General features: G+C 42.6%; 1 protein-coding gene across 1 annotated transcript in view; it reads right to left on the bottom strand.

The window, feature by feature from the left end:
* The window catches only part of HDAC8 (histone deacetylase 8), a 221,534-nt gene that overhangs the window by 10,488 nt on the left and 190,264 nt on the right, over window positions 1-20,782 (bottom strand). Inside the window, exon 10 of the mRNA XM_044234952.1 lies at window positions 16,788-16,893. Within this exon, the coding sequence (XP_044090887.1) occupies window positions 16,788-16,893 (106 nt within the window). The remainder of the gene's footprint in view (window positions 1-16,787; window positions 16,894-20,782) is intronic.

Raw genomic sequence — 20,782 nt, 5'->3', positions numbered from 1 at the left:
TCAGTGCCACGAAAACGTCATCTTCGTAAACCTAGATGCTGTACTCAGGCCATTCTGTCGGAAATCTTGGCGGGGTATAAAAGTGACCCTTTTGAAAGTTGAATCTGTAAACTTATATGTGGAAAGTGACTGGCAGAACAGAACATCATCACCTCCAAAGCAGAGAGGCCTCCCAGAACTTGTTTTCCAGCTCATGGGGGATATGTGCGCCTATGAAAATAGATTAAGGATCACTGCTTCGGCCTCTTTTAGAGATGTGAATAAAAAATCTTGGCTTGGGATTGCCTCCTCTCTGGTTGACTGATTTTTCAATTGATTTGTATTTATTAGCTAATGAAATTAAAGTTGTAAAAATGATAACAGAAACACAATAAATCTCCCCCACAACTGGCTGTTTCTATGTCACTATGGTACATTCCTCACTTTGATTACTTCAAAGTCTATTATTTTGTTCTCAATTATTCTGTTTTTCTGGCACTGGAGAAAATCAATTTGTTTTATTTTCTCTTATTCATGCACTCAATTATGCTCTTCGGGCACATTTAATCACTTTGATGTTTTCATTTTATGGCCCGTCTCTAGGCACTTCAGCTGCATTGCTGCCAACGGGCAAGCAGGACTAATTTGCATGTCACAATAGACTTGAAATTCTAACTCAATTTCGAAATCTTTATGAAATCTCCCTCCAAAATATGCTTGGAGCTGCAAAGAGGCAGAAGGATGTGGGTAAACCAGAAGCCTATAAAGATGCTTTCCTTTCTCAAAACACCGAGAGCTCTTTGGTGGCCTGACTGGAGCTTGGGGATGTCCTGGTCCAGGTGTAGCAGAGGAGTCTACAGGATGGGATGTCTGTAGAGCTTCCGCTGGGACTCTGTGGTGAGAATCCTGCAAAGACTGCCCCTCAGCATCAAGGCCTGGGAGGCTGGGCCTGCTTACTCTGGCATAAAACGCCTATCAGCACTGCTGGATTTGGCAGCTGTGCTAAAGACAGCACCTGAATCTCAGTTGGTTAAAGGGCCTCCGGGTAGACTGAGGGAATTGTCAACAGTAAGGCATTCCAGAACTCTGAGTGTTTTACCTTATTTTCTCTAATAAGTTCTTTTTTAAAAAAAAAAAAATAGAAAAATGCAGTTTATTTTATTTTATATATTTTTTAACATTTCAAGTTTTTATTTATATTCTAGTTAGTCAACATACAGTGTAATATTAGTTTCAGTAGTAAAATTTAGTAGTTCATCACTTACCTATAATAGCTAGTGCTGATCACTACAAGTGCCCTCCTAATCTCCATGACCCATTTAGCCCATCCCCCACCCACCTCCTGCCATTGGCCCTCAGTTGTTCTCTGTAGTTAAGAGTATCTTCTCTAGAGGTGCCTGGGTGGCTCAGTGGGTTAAGCCTCTGCCTTCAGCTCAAGTCATGATCTCAGGGTTTTGGGATAGAGCCCCACATCTGGCTCTCCCCTCAGCAGGGAGCCTGCTTCCTCCTGCCTCTCTGCCTACTTGTGATCTCTCTGTCAAGTAAATAAATAAAATCTTAAAAAAAAGAGTATCTTCTCTAGTAAGTTCTAACCTCCTTTCTGATCCCTGATTATTTTAGAGCTAACAGCTGGAGGGGAATAAGTGATATAATTGCTTTAGGCATGTACTTTGGACAAACAGGAAAAAAAAGCTTAATTAAACACATTAGAGGCCTCCAAGTATTCTTCAAAATTTCTTGGTTTGGGGGCATCTGGGTGGCTCAGTGGGTTAAGCCTCTGCCTTCGGCTCGGGTCATGATCTCAGGGTCCTGGGATCAAGCCCAGCATCTGCTCCACCCCCCCCCCCCCGCCTGCCTCTCTGTCTACTTGTGATCTCTGTCTGTTAAGTAAATGAATAAAGTCTTTAAAAATATTTCTTGGTTTGTTGTATACTGAAACCAGCAACTCCATCAGGAAGAAGGAAAATTCCATATTTCCTCTTCTAAACCTTGGGCATGACCTTCAATTTCTCAGGTGGAATTCCAGCTCCCTTCCTTGTTCTGTGACCTTGTACAAGCTAATCAACCTCCCTAAGCCTCATCTGTTGAATGGAGCTAATAACATTATCTACCCCAGAGACAGACTTGCTTCCCAAACTTCAATACTGCCAAGAAATTTGTCATATTTATATACCACTTATGTGGAAACCTCTCTCATACCAACTCTGTTTTTTTTTTAAAAAGTTAAGTTTATCCTAAGCAATGATATCTGTGAAATCCTCAGATTTTGATGTGACAGTTATATTTCTTTCCAATACACACTAAAACATACACGGCTGACCCTTGAACAGCATGGTTTGAACAGCATCGGTCACTTATACATGGATTTTCTACAGTATAGTACTGTAAAAATATTTCCTCTTTCTTATGATTTTTGTAATACCATTTTTTCTCTACCTTACTTTATTGTAAGAATACAAAAACACTAGTTCAAAGGGATACATGCACCCCTATGTTTATAGCAGCATTATTTACAATAGCCAAGCTATGGAAGCAGCCCAAGTGTCCAGTGATTGATGAATGGATAAAGAAGATGTGGTATATATATACAATGGAATATTATTCAACCACAAAAAACAATGAAATTGGTGCCTGAGTGGCTCAGTCAGTTAAGTGTCTGTCTTCAACTCTGATCCCAGGGTCCTGGGAAGGAGTTCTACATTAGGCTCCTTACTCAGCTTCTCCTTCTGCCTCCCCCCACTTGTGTTCTCTCTCACACACACAAATAAATAAATAAAACCTTAAAAAAAAAAGTATTACCATTTGCAACAATGTGGATAAAGCTAGAGAGTGTGATGCTAAGCAAAGTAAGCCAGAGAAAGACAAATACCATATGATTTCACTCATATGTGGAATTTAAGAAAGAAAAGAAATGAGCAAAGGAAAAAAAAGAGAGAAACCAAGAAACAGATAGTTAATTATAGATAACAAACTCATGGTTACCAGAGGGAAGGTGGTGGGGGGATGGGTTAAATAAGTGATGGGGATTAAGGAGTACACTTGTGATGAGCACTGGGTGATGTATGGAACTATTAAATCACTAAATCGTATACCTGAAACTAATATAACACTGTATGTTAACTAATGGGAATTAAAATAAAAACTTAAAGAAAAAAGAATATAGTACACAAATACATATACAAAATGTGTGTTAATTGTTTATGTTTCAGTAAGTTTTCTGTCAACAGTAGGTTATTAGTAAAGTTTTGGAGGATTTAAAAGTTATATGCATTTGTGTCCACCCAGGGACACCAAAAAACAAAGACAAAAATTTAAAAGGACCCAAACAAACAAAAGTTATATGTAGATTTTTCAAGTGTGTAGGGTGTTAGTGCCCCTAACTGTCACATTGTTCAAGGGTCAACTGTACAGCAAACATACCAAATTAATTCCTGCCTTAAGGTCTTTGATCTTGCTCTTCTCTTTATCTAGAATGTTTTTCACCCCAATTTTTGCAAAGCTCCTATCCTTACTTCATTAAGCTCTATTCCCAAATGTCACCTCCTCAGGGAAGGCTTTACTGACCATTTACCTAAAATAGCACCCCACTGGAATTTATCAGTAACCAACCTTAAATATTTATTTGTTTATTGTCTATCTTCCTCACTAAAATGTAAGCTTCATGATGGGCAAGGCCTATACCTGTCCTATTTACATCTCTATCAGCAGTGCCTAGAATAGTGCCTGGCACATATTAACACCAAATATGTATTTGCTGAGTGTATGAAACATTAAAATAAAAAATTAGCAGTAACCAGGCTCCCCTTCCACCAGAGAAAGCAGAGTGGAAAGCCAGAACTTTTATCCCTGTTCAATGGCAAGGAAGTTTACCCACTGCTATCAGTAGAGACCACATGGGGGGCAGTAACAAGGTTCCACTCCCATTTCCAGCCAGGGTGGCATCAGTGGAGTTCTAATGGGCAACCTGAATTTCCACTCTTGCCCAGCAGTAAGGAGGTGCCCCACCTCCCTCCAGGCTGTCTATGGCAGCTCAGTGGGGAACCTAGACTTTTATCCCTACTTGGAAGTAATGGGGTGATGCTCCCTCCTCTACCATCATGATGTCAGAGGAAATCTGCTAAAATGGAAGATTTAAGGAAGATACAGATATTGTAAAAAAAAATCTAAAAATTACAATAGAAAGTCACTTATACCAAGAAACAGGAAACTATGAACTCAAATGGGAAAAAGACAACAGATGTCAACATAGCAATGACATAGATCTTGGAAATGCCAGACAAGGAGTTTAAAGAGGCCATCATAAAAATATTTCACTGAGCAATTCTGAACATGCTTGAAAAAAAAAATAAGTCTCAGCAAAGAAACAAAAGAAATAAAGAAAAACTAAATGGAAATTTTAGAACTGAAAAATACAAGTAAAATAAAAAACTCAATAGATGGGCTCCACAGCAGAGTGGAGGGAGGTGGGAGAGGTAAAATCAGTAAACTGGAATATAGAACAACAGAAATTGTCCAATTTGAACAAAAGACAAAAAATCGTCCTGGAAAATGAGAAGAACCTCATGGACCATGTGGAACTACAATATAAGATCTAACATTCATGGGGCATCTGGGTGGCTAAGTTGGTTAAGGATCTGACTCTTGGTTTCAGCTCAGGTCATGATCTCAGGGTGTGAGATTGAGCCCTGTGTCTGGCTCTGCAATCTGTGGGGAGTCTGCTTGAGATTATCTCCCTCTCCCTTTGCCCCTCCCCCTACTCTCTGTCTCTCTGTTTCTCTTTTTCTCAAATAAGTAAATAAATAAATCTTAAAAAAAAAAACCCACCCAAACAAACAGGATCAAGATTCATGTCACCGAAGTCCCAGAGGGCAATGAGAAAGAGGATGGGACTGAAAATGAACTACTTTTTTAAAAAATTAATCAATTAATTAGAGAGAGAGTGCACAAGTAAGCATAGCAGCAGAGGGAGAAGCAGGCTCCCTGCTGAGCACAGAGCCTGAGATGGGGCTTGAATCTAGAACTCTGGGATAATGACCTGAGCTGAAGGCAGATGCTCAAATGATGGAGCCACCCAGGTGCCCCTGAAAAAGAATTTCAAGAAATAATGGCTAAAGATTTCCCAGATTTGGCAAAAGATATAAGCCTACAGATTCAAGAATATGACTGAACTCCAAACTGGATAAATCTAAAGAAATCCACACCAAGTCCTATCATAATCAAATTCCTAAAAAATAAAAAATTAAAAAAAAAAACGGGGGAAAAACTATAAAAACAATTCTGGAAAGCAGCAAAAACAGAAACAAAGTCTACAAGGGAAAGATAATTCAAATGACTGGTTTTCTCATCAAAAACCATGAAGGCCAGAAGGATGGTAAGATATTTTTCAGGTGGTGTAAGGAAGTAACTGTCAACACAAAATTCTAAGTCTACGAAAATATTTCTCAGGAATGAAGGGGAAATAAAGATATTCTCAAAGGAAGGAAAATTAAGGGAATCTGTTGCTGCCAGACCTACACTAACAGAATAGCTAAAGGAAGTTTTTGCAATGGAAGAGTAATAATAAAAGAAGGAATCTTGGAACATCAGGAAGGAAGAAAGAAAATGGAAAGAGTAAAAATATGAATAAATATAAACATACTAGGGTTTTCCCCCTCCTCTTCAGTTTTTTAAATTATGTTTAATGATTGAACCAGAAATGATAACACTGATGTAGTTGTAATGTATGTAGAGGAAATACTTAAGGCAATTATATTATAAATGGGAGAGGGGAAAGGACTTAGAGGTAGGTATGTTTTCTAAACTTCGTTCTAACTGGTAAAATGTTGATACTAGCAGACTGTGGTAAGTTAGGCACATATAATATATATCCAAAGACAGCACTAAAATGCCTACACAGGGGTGCCTGCGTGGATCAGTGGGTTAAGCCGCTGCCTTCGGCTCAGGTCATGATCTCAGGGTCCTGCGATCGAGCCCCGCATCGGAATCTCTGCTCAGCAGGGAGCCTGCTTCCTCCTCTCTCTCTGCCTGCCTCTCTGCCTACTTGTGATCTCTGTCAAATAAATAAATAAATAAAATCTTAAAAAAATAAAATAAAAAGCCTACACAGAGAGATACAAACAAAACCACTAAGGATGAATCAAAATGAAAATTGAACAGAGGTATAAGTTAGCAACAGTAAAGGATGAAGAAGAAAACATAGAAGGAACAAAGGGAACACAGAGAAAACAAAACATAAAGGGGCACCTAGGTGGCTCAGTCAGTTAAGCAGCTGCCTTTGGCTCAGGTCAGGATCCCAGGGTCCTGGGATTGAGCCCCACATGGGGCTCCCTGCTAGGTGGAGAGCCTGCTTCTCCCTTTCTCTCTGCCTGCTGCTCTGCCTACTTGTGCTCTCTCTGCAGCTCTCTAATAAATAAATAAAATCTTAAAAAAAACATAAAATGGCAGATTTAGTCCCTAACATATCAAAACTACATTGAGTATAAATGATCTAAATACATTAGTTAAAAGACAAAGATTGGAAGGGTGACTAAAAAAGTGATCCAACTATATGCTGTTTCTAAGAAGCTCATTTCAAATATGATATTAGCACGTTGAAAATAAAAGGATCAAAAATACATGCCATGCAAACATTAATAAAAGAAAGCAGGAGTGGCTATATTCATATCAGATAGAGTAGACTTCAGAGCAAAGAAAATTACCATGGACAGAAAGGGACATTACAAAATGGTGAAAGGGTCAATCGACCAAAAAGATATAGCAACCCAAAATGTATATGTGCCAAACAACAGAGCTTCAGAATACATGAAGCAGAAGCCGATAGCGTTATAAGGAGAAATAGGTTCACAATTAGAACTGGAGACTTCTCAATATCCCTCTCTCAGCAACTGATGATAGAATAAGACAGAAAATGACAAAGGATACAGAAGAACTCTACAATGCTACCAGCCAATAGGATCTAATCGACACTGATAGAACATTCCATGAAACGACAACAGAATACACCTTCTTTTCTAGCACTCACAGAACATATATCAAAATAGACCATATACTGGGCCATAAAAAACCCCAACAGCTGAACAAAATTGAAATTATAAAGCACATGTTTTCTGACTACAGTGGTATCAAAGTAGAAATGAAAAACTTCCTGAAAAAGAAATCTCCAGGCCCAGATGGTCTCACTGGAGAATTCTACTAGAAAGAAGAATTAACACCAATTCTCCCCTATCTCTTGCAGAAGAGAACACTCCCAAACTCACTTTACAAGGCATTATTGGGCTGATACTGAAAGCAAGTGATGACAGCACAAAAAAGAAAACTGCAGGCTAATATCCCTCATGAATATAGATGCAAAATCCTCAAGAAAATATTAGCAAATAGAACTGAGCAATGTAGATAATAATTGTACACCATGGCCAAGTGGGGTTTATTCCAGATATACAAAGCTGGCTCAAAGTTTGAAAATCAATCAAGCTAAAATACCATATTAAAAGGCTAAAAAAGAAAAATTACATACACATTACTATTAGTATCAAATGATGCAGAAGCAGCATTTAACAAAATTTAACACCCATTCATAACAAAAACTCTCATAAAACTAGGAATATAAAGGAGTACTGCTTCAACTTGATAAGGAAGATCTACAAAAACCTACAGCTAACATCATTTACTATGGTGAAATATGAAATACTGAGTGTTTTTCCTTTGAGGTCTGGACTAAGGCAAGGATGTCTTCTCTAACCATTCTTATTTAATATAATATTGGAAGTCTAAGCCAGTGCAATAAAGTAAGAAAAGGAAATAAAAAGCATACAGATCAGAAAGGACAAAAAAACCCAAAACTGTCTCTATTTGTAAATGAGTGGTGATCTATGTAGAAAATCTTAAGGAATCTATAAGAAAACAGAATTAATAAATGAGTTCAGCAAGGTCACAGAATATAAGTGCAATATACAAAAACTGTATTTCTATACAGTAACAATTTCCACATGGGAACCAAAATGAAAAAAACAATAACTCAAAGAAAAACTTAGGTGAAAAACTTGTTTAGGATCTGTATGCTGAAAATTACCAAACGTTGAAGAAGGAAATAAAAAAAGTCCTGAATAAATGGAGAGACAAACCATGTTCATGGATTGGAAGACTCAATGCAATAAAGATGTCAGTTCTTCCCAAACTGATAACCAGGTTTAACATAATTCCTAACAAAATCACATTAAGGTATTTTGTAGACATAGACAAGATTATTCTAAAACTTATATGGAAAGCAAAGGAACTGGTATAAGCTAAAACAATTTTGGAAAAGAAGAAAGAGGAATCACTCTACCTGATTTAAGGTTTATTATATAGCTATAGTAATCAAGACTGTGAGGAGGAATAATCACATAGCTCAATGGAGCAGAAGAGAAAACTCGGAAAGACTGTTGCCTTGGAGTAAAGGAAGGTTTTGGAAAGGAATGTGGTCCTAGGGAGCTCTCGGGACTTTACACCCTTCTACTAGACAAAAGAGGCTTTACAGCATGAGTCAAAGGAAAATCTGCTCTCTTGAGTGGACAGCTGGAAGCACTTAAGAATTATTAGAGGTACTTAAGAAAGGAAGCAGCACCTGAGACGTAAAATTCTCACTCTCCAGTCCCTGTCTTTCCAGCAGTGTGCAGGTGCAATGACCAGGTTTTGTAAACCAAAAATTAGGAAATAAGTTCTGATAAAATGATAGCAATAATAATAATTAAAAGTTCAAACATGTAGGGGCACCTGGGTGGTTCACTTGGTTGAGCATCTGACTCTTGCTTTCAGCTCAGGTCATGGGGATTGAGCCCCGCATTGGGCTGTATACTCAGCAAGAGTCTGCTTGAGATTCTCTCTCCCTCTCCCTACCCCTCCTGCTTGTGCTCTCTCTCTAAAATAAAAAATGAATAAATATTAAAAAAAAACCCTCAAACACATATTACTTTTTTCTGAATAACAAAGTAATGCATATTCATGGTAGAAATTTTGAAAAATACAGAAAAACAAGAAAGGACAAGTTAAAAAAATACTCATAATCCCAGTTCTACCACCAAAGTAACTACTGTTAGTATTTTTGTTTTATTTCCTTTGGGCGTTTCTCTGTGTATATCCACACACTCACTCATACACACATTATATCCACATAATTGAGACTATATGGTATTAAATCATTTTGTATCCTGTTATTTCTCACTTAATATTAATATCATGACAATAATTTTGTGGCATCCAATTGCTTTTAAAATTTTCTTTTTAATTGGCTGCAACAACTCTTCCATGTAGATGTATTTGAGACAATGTATCATACCTCTAATTCAATATATCAAAACAGAACACATCAAGTATATGTTTCTGTAAAACTATCCCCCTCCTCCAATGGCTCCCCATCCCAGTTGGTATCCAGGCTGGAAAGCTCAGAATCATCTTTACTTCTTCCTTTCTTTTTGATTCCCTATACATGACCCATTTCTAAGTGTTCTTGATACTGTCTTCCAAACAACTCTCAGCCACTTGGGAGGAATAGGATAGGGAATATCCTAATATCACTGTTCTGGTCCAGGCTCTGTCAGGCTCAATCTTGGAATACCACCATGATTTATCCAAATAGCACTGCATCATGTTATGTCCTAATTCCAGAACCTAGAATGGCTGTCACTTTATTGTATCCAATATGGACTACTCAGCCTGAAATTCAAGGGAACTTGCAATCTGCCCCTGGCACTCACCCGAGTTTCCCTAGCTTATGAACACTTCTGCATTCTTATCAATTTAAATCCTCCAAACCTTTTGAAAGCAGTCTCCCTAAAGTCTTATTCCCCCACTTCTACATAGGATCAGCCTTATTATATCCTCATCTGTCTAAGAAGGTTAATTTTGTCTCCTTCCCTAGACTTCTCAGCTGTTTATTAAAGGCAGAGGCCATATTTTAAACTTCTCTTACACCTCTCATGGCACTAAGAACATGGGAAGCTCCAAAAACTAATCATTGATTGATTTAATGGGGCTCAAGTGGAGACATAACCATACTTCTTAAAATTAACCTGGTTCACAACCTCACTTTGGGAGACATTGCAGGGTGAAAAGGGTTTACTAGGGGCAACTGAAAAAAAAATACAGGGGATGATGAGTAGATTTGACTGACCAATACTGTTATAAAGCAGAGGGCACCAGGTCTGGATTCAAATCCTGAGGGCACCACTTACCTGCTACATTAGGCATGGTACACCATGTCTTTGGACACCGGTTTCCTACCTTATGAGGTAATTGTGAGGATTAAATGAGATCACATATGTAAAGAACCCAGCATATGGTATAGTATAGTTTGGCTTTCAATAATAGTAGTTCCCACCTCCTGGATTTATGTAGGTATTTGGTGTCTTCATAAGTAATCTACTGAGGGTTTTCATGGTTTGTTAAAAGCTGTTGTCTAGGGATGCCTGGGTGGCTCAGTCAGTTAAGCGGCTGCCTTCAGCTCAGGTCATGATTCCGGTGTCCTGGGTTAGAGTCCCACATCAGGCTCCTTGCTCTGAGGGGAGCCCGCTTCTCCCTCTGCCTCTGCCTGCCTGTACTCTCTCTAGCTCTCTGACATATAAATAAAATCTTTAAAAAAGAAAAAAGCTGTTGTCTAGGGGTGCCTGGGGGGCTCAGTTGGTTGGGTGTCTGTCTTCGGCTCAGATCATGATCCCAGACTCCTGGGATTGAGCCCCGCATTGAGCCCCACATTGGGCTTCCTGCTTGGTGGGAAGTTTGCTTCTCCCTCTGCCTCTCACCCGGCTGTGTTCTCTTTCTTTCTCAAATAAATAAATAAAATCTTTTAAAAGAATAAAAGCTGTTGTCTAAGTTACTCTGACCTTGGGGAGCAGTCTTCATTTTTTATTTTAGAATTTATAAGATTTTCAGCCAGACACTTTTTAAAAGAGTTTATTTATTTATTTGACAGAGGGAGAGAGCAAGCACAAGCGGGGGGAGTGGCAGAGGGAGAGGGAGTAGGTTCCCCTTTGAGCAGGGAGCCCAATGTGGGGATTAATCCAAGAACCCTGGGATTGGGGCACCTGGGTGGCTCAGTGCGTTAAGCCGCTGCCTTCGGCTCAGGTCATGATCTCAGAGTCCTGGGATCGAGACCCGCATCGGGCTCTCTGCTCAGCAGGGAGCCTGCTTCCTCCTCTCTCTCTCTCTCTCTCTCTCTCTGCCTGCCTCTCTGCCTACTTGTGATCTCTCTCTGTCAAATAAATAAATAAAATCTTAAAAAAAAATTAAAAAAAAAAGAACCCTGGGATTATGACCTGAGCTGAAGGCAGACGCTTAACCGAGTCACCCAGGTGCCCCTCAGCATGACATTTTTACAACTTCTCTTCCTGTTGAACAATGACAGCAACAACAAGCCTTTCCAATTCTTTTACTCTTTAGTGAAACAAGATAGGAACCTGGTCAATGGGGAAGCCAGGCTGGTAGTAGGCTCTTGGAAAGAACCACAGTGGACTGGAGAAGAATAAAAGGACAGGGGATGGCTAGGGGAGATAAGGAATGGACATCGCACAGATCCTCCCCTGAAGTAATGCAAATTGGCTCGGTATTCTCTACAGCCCTGCTCCAAATCCTTCTAAGAAGCCCTAAAGCAGATGGTCAGTCTGTCTTGGGACCAACTCTGCCTTTCAACTTATCCTTATGGCTTCTCAGGAAACAAGAGAAGGTGTAGAAGCAAGTTGAGTTTCCATGGTGTAGAGTCCTGCCAGGCAGGAGCGCTGCTTCAAGCTTGGAGCTTCAGCAGGCCTTGGACATGTCCAGACCTGATGTCCTAATTGCTAGTCCTTAGAAGAATGTCAATCCCAGACTTCAAATTGCCCGAGGAGGGGCAGATTACACTCAGCACAATGGCGTTCCTGAGAATATTACCAATAGATGTGCAAAGGGACTCATCTTGGGGCCATGGAACTGTAAATAGCAGAGTGGGGCTGGTAAACACCACACACTTCAGGTAACAGGAGCTGGATGGGTTAGCTTCTTCCACCTTTGTCCTCTTTTACTTCTCTACTCAGCTCAAAATGGAGTAGAAAGGTTCAATGATAGTATGGTTGCGTGATGGGAGCATGGCAGGGGTAGGTGTTAGAGAATGTTAAAAGGCCTGGGTCAGAGGCCAGGACTGCCAAGTGTTGCTCATGGCTATCTTTCCTCCCATTTCCAAAGAGACATCCAATTTTAGGTGCTTTGGGTCAGCCACGTGGAAGGGGCTGGATATGCAGTGAAGGGTGGGAAGAGTTTACCAGGGGCAATTGGAAAGAGGGGGGTGTTAAAAATGGGATTGAAAAAATGAGGTTTGACAAATATACTTGGCAGGGCAACACTGCAAAGAGAAGAGGGGGGCTGGAAAGGACAAACAGCCTGACTCCAAAGCCCCAGTTCAGAAAGACTAGGGTTCAAGTGTGTGCTCTACCACCTATTAGCACTGTGTGTAGCACATAGTAGGTGCTTAGTAATTGCTTGCTGAATGAATGAATAAATGTGACCTTGGCCAAGTCACTTATCTTCTCTGAGCCTCAGTTTCCTCATCTGTAAAATAAATAGTAGCTATTGTTCTTATTATTTCACCTGTGTTGTCTCTCCCCTATACCCACATCAGTTGGCTAGTCCATCTGCCCAACTCTGCACTGTATGAGATGCCAATTCAGCCTCCTTCTTCAAGGGTCAGAAAAGGCAGATGTTTATAAGGCCTTCTCTTACCTCTTATGTCCTCCCCCTCCTCTTCCTTCTTACCTCTTGGCCCTACCTGTCTCCTTTTCTATTCCAGGCAAACTTGGGGTAAAGTCTGGGAACTCACAGCAAGTGAGTTATAACCTTCAATTACAATGCCAACACATACTTGTGCATGCACAACTCACCCTCCCTCTGCACTCAGCCACAGAAGGTTGCGTCTGGGTTGCAACAAGAAGCTTTTGTCCCCCTAGGGACCTTTACTCAATTCAAATGTCATCAGTACTAGGGACTAGAAAAACTCTACCCCTGTTTCCTCACACAGAGCCAGTCAGGCTTGAGGAGCTAGCCATCCCTGGGGATTGATCACATCAGCACTGTTCCAACTCTGGAAAGTTCAGTGTGAGCCAGCTCTTCTGGAGTACATCAACCAGAGGAAAGGCAAACAAGTCTAAGCACATGAAGATGGTGTGAGGATGATTTTACAGTAGTGGGCATGAGCTAAGCTGAACGATCCACACTTCCTTGTGAGCACTGACACATAACTTCGAGATTCACTGGCACTAGAAGAGCAATTTGTTTGAGCAATACATAGCTTTTTCCTGTATAAAGCTAACAGCTTGAATTGACTCTCCAAGGTTTTTTGTCTTTTTTTTTTTCCTCTTGGAAAGACTAATGGGCAGTAAAGACGGGATAAGGTGAGGTCTAAATTTGCCTTTCCCTCCAGTCAACCTGTGGCACATGTAACGTATCTCTAGAAGATGAACCCCCCCCCCCAGGTTTGATCTTCAGTAGGTTAAAAATCCCATCTTTTGTGCTTCTAGGGGAATGTGATGAGAAAGAGAAAAAAACCCAAGCTCAAAGGCTGAACAAATTCAACTGAGACATACTGGCTAAACTCCCTCCCGTAGAGTGGAGCTTAATCCATCCACTCCATCACGGCCATTGCATCTTCCCAAATCAATTCATGCCTCCCCTGTCCTTTGTTTTTAATATGGGGGAAGGAGGGCAAGAGACACTGTGAGAAATGGCCAGCCTCACTGAGGTTTTAATATGCAAGAACAAATGACAAGTCATGTAGGCAGGTTCAGGAAAATCTTTCAGAATGTAGAAAATTCAGCAGCTTTTCCACACTGACCATTGTCATGGCAACGCACTATCTGATGGCAGCATGCGTCACCAGGCTGGAGGGGCACGGTCTCAGTATAGCAGGTTAGCCTGGCCATTTTTAGCAACATTTGGACTTCTTTCTAGCCTCATTTCTTCTTGGTTTAGCTGAATTTCTTTCTGGTTCTGGACTTGTGAGCTCTGCTCATTTGCATGGCTAGAACACAAGACTTTGTCAATATGAAGGAGATGGCTAAATGGAAAATCTGATAATTCCTAGTATTCTATAGCCATCTACTTCCTGTCTGCCCTCCCTGGCTCCTCCCCACCCACTCTCAGCCATTTAATTTCTTTTCTTCTCATCAGTTCTTCCCTCTACACAGTATTACCTCCCCCCACCCCCGCCCCAACAATTGTGACTCATCTACCAACCCCTGCACTCTCATCATATTCCTTTTATTGTTTTTCTATTTTCTCATTTTTAACATACAGCATCCTAGGATCTTAGGATTAGAAGGAACCTTAATAATCTAGTACAATTGCCCTCCCCCAGTGCAGGAACATGTCTATGATATGACAGTCAAGTGACTATCTAGCCTCTACTTGCAAGTCTCCAGGAACAGAGTCCTCATTCCTTTTTGGGCAGCCTGCTCCAGTTTGGGTAGCTCAAAATGTTAGAAAATTCCTCCTCCTACTGAATACAAATTCGCCTTTTTTATAATATTTACCCATGAGTCCTAGTTCTGTGCCCTGTGACCACATAGACTCCGCAACAGCCTCTTAGAGATAGGAAGTAAAGACCACATCTCCCTGGGTCTTCTTTTCTCCAAAAGCCCCAGCTCCTCCAACCAGACCTCTTGGAGCCTGGTCTACAGTCTTTTCTCCCTCCTGACTGACCAGTAGCATGCTTCTGTTTGCCTAGAGCCCTTTTAAAGTGAGGATGATACTGCATCAGCATGGCTGGAGGCCAACTTGTCCTGGAGACTCACACCAATGTCCGCATTGACTAAAATCCCTAACTCTTTCAGACAAAATGCTGCTGAGTCATAACTTCCCGAATCTTGTGTGTGTCCAATCGCTTCTGAGGACCCAATTCCTGGTCCATACATTTTCTCTCAGCTTAACGTCTTTGTACTGCTATCAGAATATTGTTTTAACCTGTCAGGATCTTCTAAAAACCTTGGCTTACATGTAACTTACACGTCCTCTAAGATTTTTGATGGATTCCCCCCCCACCCCGCCAACCCTCAAACTAATCTTTTATCTCAGATCTTTTAAAAATGTATTCCTCTTTTGGGTTTCTTACCTTTCCTAGTTCTCTTCCCTTTGAATTACCTTCCTTATGTCTTCTCTCACTTGTCATTTTCATTTCCTCAATAGCAAGATGTCACCGCTCTGGAGATATGTGTCTGGGTACGTGTGCAGGAAAGCATGAGGGCATACAGATATCTGCACATACGGAGGTGTGAGCAAGAACCTGCAGAGGCTTGTTTAGTTTATCTGTTTCTATTGCTTTGTCTGTACTCTACCAGGATTTAGAGCCTGGATCAAGGGTGGGGGGAGGGGATGGTAAGGTTGAAGGAAGCGGGGTAAGAAAAGTTAATTCAGGATCAGTCCCAAAGGAAACAGGGAAGGTGTCCTGGGTCTGTGAGGGGCAGGAGGAAATTAGGGTGGGAGCACTAGTGTTAATCAGGGCTGCAGGAGAGTGAGAAGGACTGGCAAAGGGCCAGGAATAGAAAGAGTTGGAAGGCCTTAAAGACTGTACAAGGGAGGAGGATTTGGTTAGAAAGTGAGGATTTGTGGGGTTGGTATCCACCATGACGCCAGAGGGAGGTAGCTTGAAACTACAGGGTCAGGAGAAGGATGAGAGCTATGGGACAACTCACAGAGACAATAAGCCTTGCTGCGAGCATAGCCTTACAGGTCTAGGACTTGTGAGCTTAGGGAATTTTCTCTGCCCAAAGGAGTCTGGGACGTGGAGTCCCTGCCTAAGGACTTGGGTGTTTTCACAGACTGGACTCTACTAGAGGTTAGGGCCTTAATATAACCTTCAGCAAAGATGCCCCCCTAGGACACAGTGTCTTTCCTCAGACTAACGCGGTACAGAATAGGCCTCCCTTTCATGCTGGTTTCTATTGCAATGAGGGAGTCAAAAGTAGGAGAATTGCTGCTATCTTGGTCGTTATATGAATAGACATGGGAATTTCACTCTCTAAGATGGGCAATATGATACCCTTAGCCTCTTAATTGTACAAATAATTAGGACCCCCAAAATATGCACACATACATACAAATTCAGTTAAATAAGAAAATGGGTGCCAAAAAGACTTTCCAATAGTGTAGAGAAAGTGAACTGAGTTATGGAGCAGCAGCTGGGGCTTGGGGAGGGGCTCTACTGGAAAGCTAATGGCAGCTTCCCCAGGCAGCTAGTGGACAATGTGATCAAGATGATAATGACCTAGTTGTGGGCCAGCCGGAAGGAAGGGCAGGGTAGGGCGGCTTCTCCACCTCCAGTGCTCTGGGCAAAGACTGGGGAGCCTACCCTCAGGGCACCGGAATCCAGACTATCCGTTGTCGGCCTGTGGTCTCTCAAGGCCAGATTGGACCATGGAACTATACAGGAACACGGTGTCTGCGAGACCCTCCATCCCCCTCCCTGAAGTCTGAAGAGGCTTGAACTTCCCTCACCTTCAAGAGGGCTTTACTGTTGCTCTTTTAAAAGAAAATGGATTCCAGGGCACACTTGAGAACTGGTTTTTCTCTGGGGGTGCCTCCAGATACAACTTTTGTCCCCCTGAAGGTGACATTAACTGGCCAAATGACCATTCCAGTCAGAGTGGCCAGTGTGGAATTCCAACGACAAGCTATCGGGCCAAGAAGATGTTTCCCTTCTAAGTCAGTGAAATGGTTAGCCACTAAAGACAAATGGTATTTGGGGAAGCCCCCAGCAACAGGCCACTGCAAGCTGGGTGCAATGAGGAGGGCAGAGCTTGAGAGGTGGTGCTCACCTTTGATGTAGTTGAGGATTTGCTGGACTCGGTGGGGCTCATTGCGGTCTGGCCGGCAGCTTGGCGTGATTTCCAACACGTAATCAGGACCATATGCTGTGAAAAACTGTAAGGAAAAGGGAAAGGCCAAAAAACAAACTAAACCACAGCAAACCTCCGAAGCAAACCACATACACACAGAACAACCGAAAGAAAACCACCAGTACTGACAAGGAAAGGGAGGCCCGGGGCGCTGGGCAGGACGATTTGGCAGGAAAGGCCTGTGCCGGTGGTACCACTCCTTTTGTTCAAAAGCCCCAGGGACAGGTCACGGCTACATTATTTAGCATGTTGTTCAAGGTTCTCTCTGCTCAGGCGTCCACTTTTCTCTCCAGCCTTAGTTCTTACTGCACCCTTCTCTCTGGCCACACTGGCCTGCCCTGGGCTCCCCCAAATCCCACCGTGCTTTGCACTCCCCTTAGGATCTCTGCCGTCGCTCCTTGTTCGGGTTGCAAAGGCCCTGCCCTCAATTTCTGCTGCCTGTGAAAAACTTCCCCATACTCCAGGCGGAGCTCAAATGTCACCTCCTTCACAAAGCTGTCCCTTATTTTCCACCAACCCCCAGAATGTTCTTTTGGTACCTTAATTTTTTGGCCCATATTCAACAACGAATGCTTGCCTGCCTGTCACACGTGGGTCACTGTGCTGGCTGCTGGGAAGACCATGAAGATGGCAAGACCTCCTCTGGGATGCACTCGCTCCTCACAGGCGCATTCTGCCCCGGACAGAGTTTTGTCAACAGTGACATGAGCTCCCTGCACTGTCAGCTTCTGGAGGGCAGGTAGCACCTATGTCTTATTACCTCCTTCATCCTCACAGGCTAATGGCAGTTGCCTGCTAGTTTCGGCTGCCTTGAATTCCCTGACCCAGGAATGTCAAGCAAGCCTGGTTTCTCCAGTTTTTCTTTCCTTGTAGCAGAGTTTATTTGTTCTTTAAATTCAAGGAATCAAAATAAAGGTTTTTGAATTCTATTTCTAGCTCACTAGATGATTCCTTGTGACCTCTGGTAAGTCACAGTATCTGATTCAGCTTCTCTATGAGGGCCCGCTTGGGGAAAAACACTCCACGACAAAGGGAATCATTCAATTGGGATAAGTCCTTGAATGGGAAGTATGCACAACCACTATTTCTGTTTAGTTTTTAACAGAAATAGTATTTGTGCATACTCTCTGGAGAAAGAGCATATGGTCCTTAACCTTACGTTACAATATCAATAGTGATATTGTTAGGCAGTAAGTATAACAGGGGGATTCAAATTCCACGGGAAAAAATGGTAGAGAGCACATGAAAAAAGCGATGTGGATATGGGTCATGAATTTGATGTCATTCAGAGAAGCCCAGGGTTATTGCCACTGCCACCGAATTATCCTTGTTAAGAGTCTGGATGTATATCTGGCACCATGGGAGATGCTGTGGAAGCATCTGTAAGGGTTCTAATGGCACCTTTGTGGAATCCATGGGAGTCATTTGACGGGTAGATGGCTTTTGCACATCCACAATGGAAAACTACACATTTAGTTAAAAGGAAAATGCCCAAGACTGTCCCAGTGCTTATTATATTGCCTTTTTTTTAAATGGACTGAAATAGAAAGGGAAGGGGGGCCTTGTTACTTCCTGCTGGAATCATTTACTCTCTGATGCCTGGAGCCCTGAGTCCTGGAGATAGAAGAAGCCTTGAGTGGAGCTCATCTTCACCAAACCAATATATGGAAGAGACACAAGAGGGGTTACCTGGGGGGATACACCCAGAAACTGGCCCCCCAGTATGATCTAAGAAACTTGACGGGTTTGTCAAGTTTTAGATAAGGAGGGCCCCTCAGTCCAAGTTCAAGGATCTCATGGCCTTGGCTCTGGAAGAGAAGGCTTCAAACAGGTGTTGCACTCTCTTCTTAGGCAACCTCTTTTCCTCCAGAGGGTGTCAAGTAGCACACTCATTCCACAGGTATGAAAAGATGGGTTTAGAAAGAGCAATAGAAGAAAGGTAGCTGCAATTGCCTCTAGTGCTTTGATGCTGGGAGTTTGGGTCCTCTCCCAGAGTGGCAACTTAAGTGACCACTGCTGGGACCCAAACTCCCAGCACCAAAGCACTATAAAAATCAGAGGCAGGGTGCCTCACTGAGATACAGGAGGAGAGAATGTTCTGCCTCCATCTATGGAGGCAGAGGCTCACTGCTGATCCTCTGTCAGCGAGACAGGTTGTGAGCTGTCTATTCAGGGCTGAGCGTTTGAAACAATACGTCTGCACTGTGAATGCCTACAGTGTGATTACCCACACCCTTCTGCTTTAGTTCCTTCTTTGACCAAGAGCGCGCAAGGTTGCAAGATGGACAGCTGGGGCCAGAACAGATTCCTATGGAACAGAACTCAGTTTGAATGGGATTGAGCCTTTCAATCTGGCTGCATTAGTACCTGGCTTTAACTGACCCACGAATAACCCCTTCCTTGCTGAGGCAGGCCGGCTGCTGCTATTAACCAAGTCTGGGTTCCTAAACATCTCTCCACCTTGGCCAATGAAAGAGTATTCCCGGGTTCTGCTTATTTGCACTGTTCTTGGGCTAGGGGACACTCAGGATTCAAGAAAGTCCCTGCTTTGTGATCCAGTTCGACATGGCAGCTGGCTGGTCCTAGCTTTGGGAGGCTCTATTTGGGGCTGAGGGAAGTGACAGGCACCCAGAAGTTAGAGGCTTATACCTAAGGCAAAGGTATTGCCCTATTCCCCCCTCCGTCTCCCTCATGGCAATTCTCTGTTTCTGTGTTATATTGTGCTTTTATTTTGGCACTTGTTAGCGCTTTTCTACTAGACTATGAACTGTGCAGAGGCAGAAACTTCTGTCACATTCTTTGTTGAATTGAAGTCAAGTCATCAAAGGTTCTCCTTAAACCTTTATTTTAAAGTTACGTTGAATGAAATTCATTCACAAAAGATCTAGCTGGCTGTTCAGTTAATTCTGTGGAATAATGCAAAGAGCCAACTCATAGCATTAACAGCTTTTCTGGACTCTTGAGGCAGCATGATGAGGTGGAAAGAGCCCTGGCTTCAGAGTCAGACAGAGCTGGATGTTCTGTCAGGGTTGAGTCATGTGCCTCGGGTGGGCCGCTTAATCTCTCTTTTGTCATTGCTACCAGAGGGCTGGCTGGGTTGTTAGAGATAACAGGAACAAAAGGGCCTAGCACAGGGCCCAGACCATAGTAGGCCTTCAGTAAATGTGAATTCCCTCCTCCAGAGGCAAGAGGCCCTTGCCTAACTGAGGTGCCTCACCCATACCCAGGGGGATGTTGGGCCAAGTACTTGGGGTGGCTATGCAGAAAGAAGAACATGTTCCTCCTGCTAGACAAAGCCCAGCTGCCCCAGTGTCCTCTTTACTGGCCTAAACCTTTAGCTCGGCCTAGGGCCTGTGGAGAAACTGACTTCTCTTACAGTTTCCTGCCCTATGCTCCTGCCACTTGTTACTGGAGAGGTGGAAAGGAAATCTGATCACATAAGGCAAAGGAGATATTGGGGTGGAGGGATTTGGCCAGCACTAGAAATAGCTCGAGGCCCCACCCTGAAACTGCCTTGCAGCCCTGAAGAGGAAAGGAAATGGGCAAGCAGCAATCCCATTCCCAGACAGGTGGAGCAGGGATGAAAGAGGCCAGCTGGGCTTCTAGTCAAAATGCTGGCTTTGATCTCAGCAAAGGAAGGAGGGAGGTGCTAACCCTTCTCCACCCCTTCCCCTTTTCCCTCAGCACTCCTTTTGCTTTCTGAGTTTCAGCTGATACATTTTTGAGGGGAACATAGTAGCGGAAAGGAGGCAAATGGAGAGTCCGAAGTGGGGTTGAGGGATGGGAACAGAAGGTAATGGCGACTTTAGGGTAGTTGGTCCTTTCTTGACTCAAGAGTCAATGAATAAAGAAATGAAGTAGCTCAGTTCTCATTCAGGTCAGCCCAGCTCAAGGCCCTTTTCTGGTCACTCCTT

Source organism: Neovison vison, chromosome X (assembly GCF_020171115.1).
Source record: "Neovison vison isolate M4711 chromosome X, ASM_NN_V1, whole genome shotgun sequence".
In the NCBI taxonomy this organism is placed as follows: Eukaryota; Metazoa; Chordata; class Mammalia; order Carnivora; family Mustelidae; genus Neogale; species Neogale vison.
The sequence above is the reverse complement of the archived record's forward strand: the minus strand, read 5'-3'. Positions and strand labels throughout refer to the sequence as shown.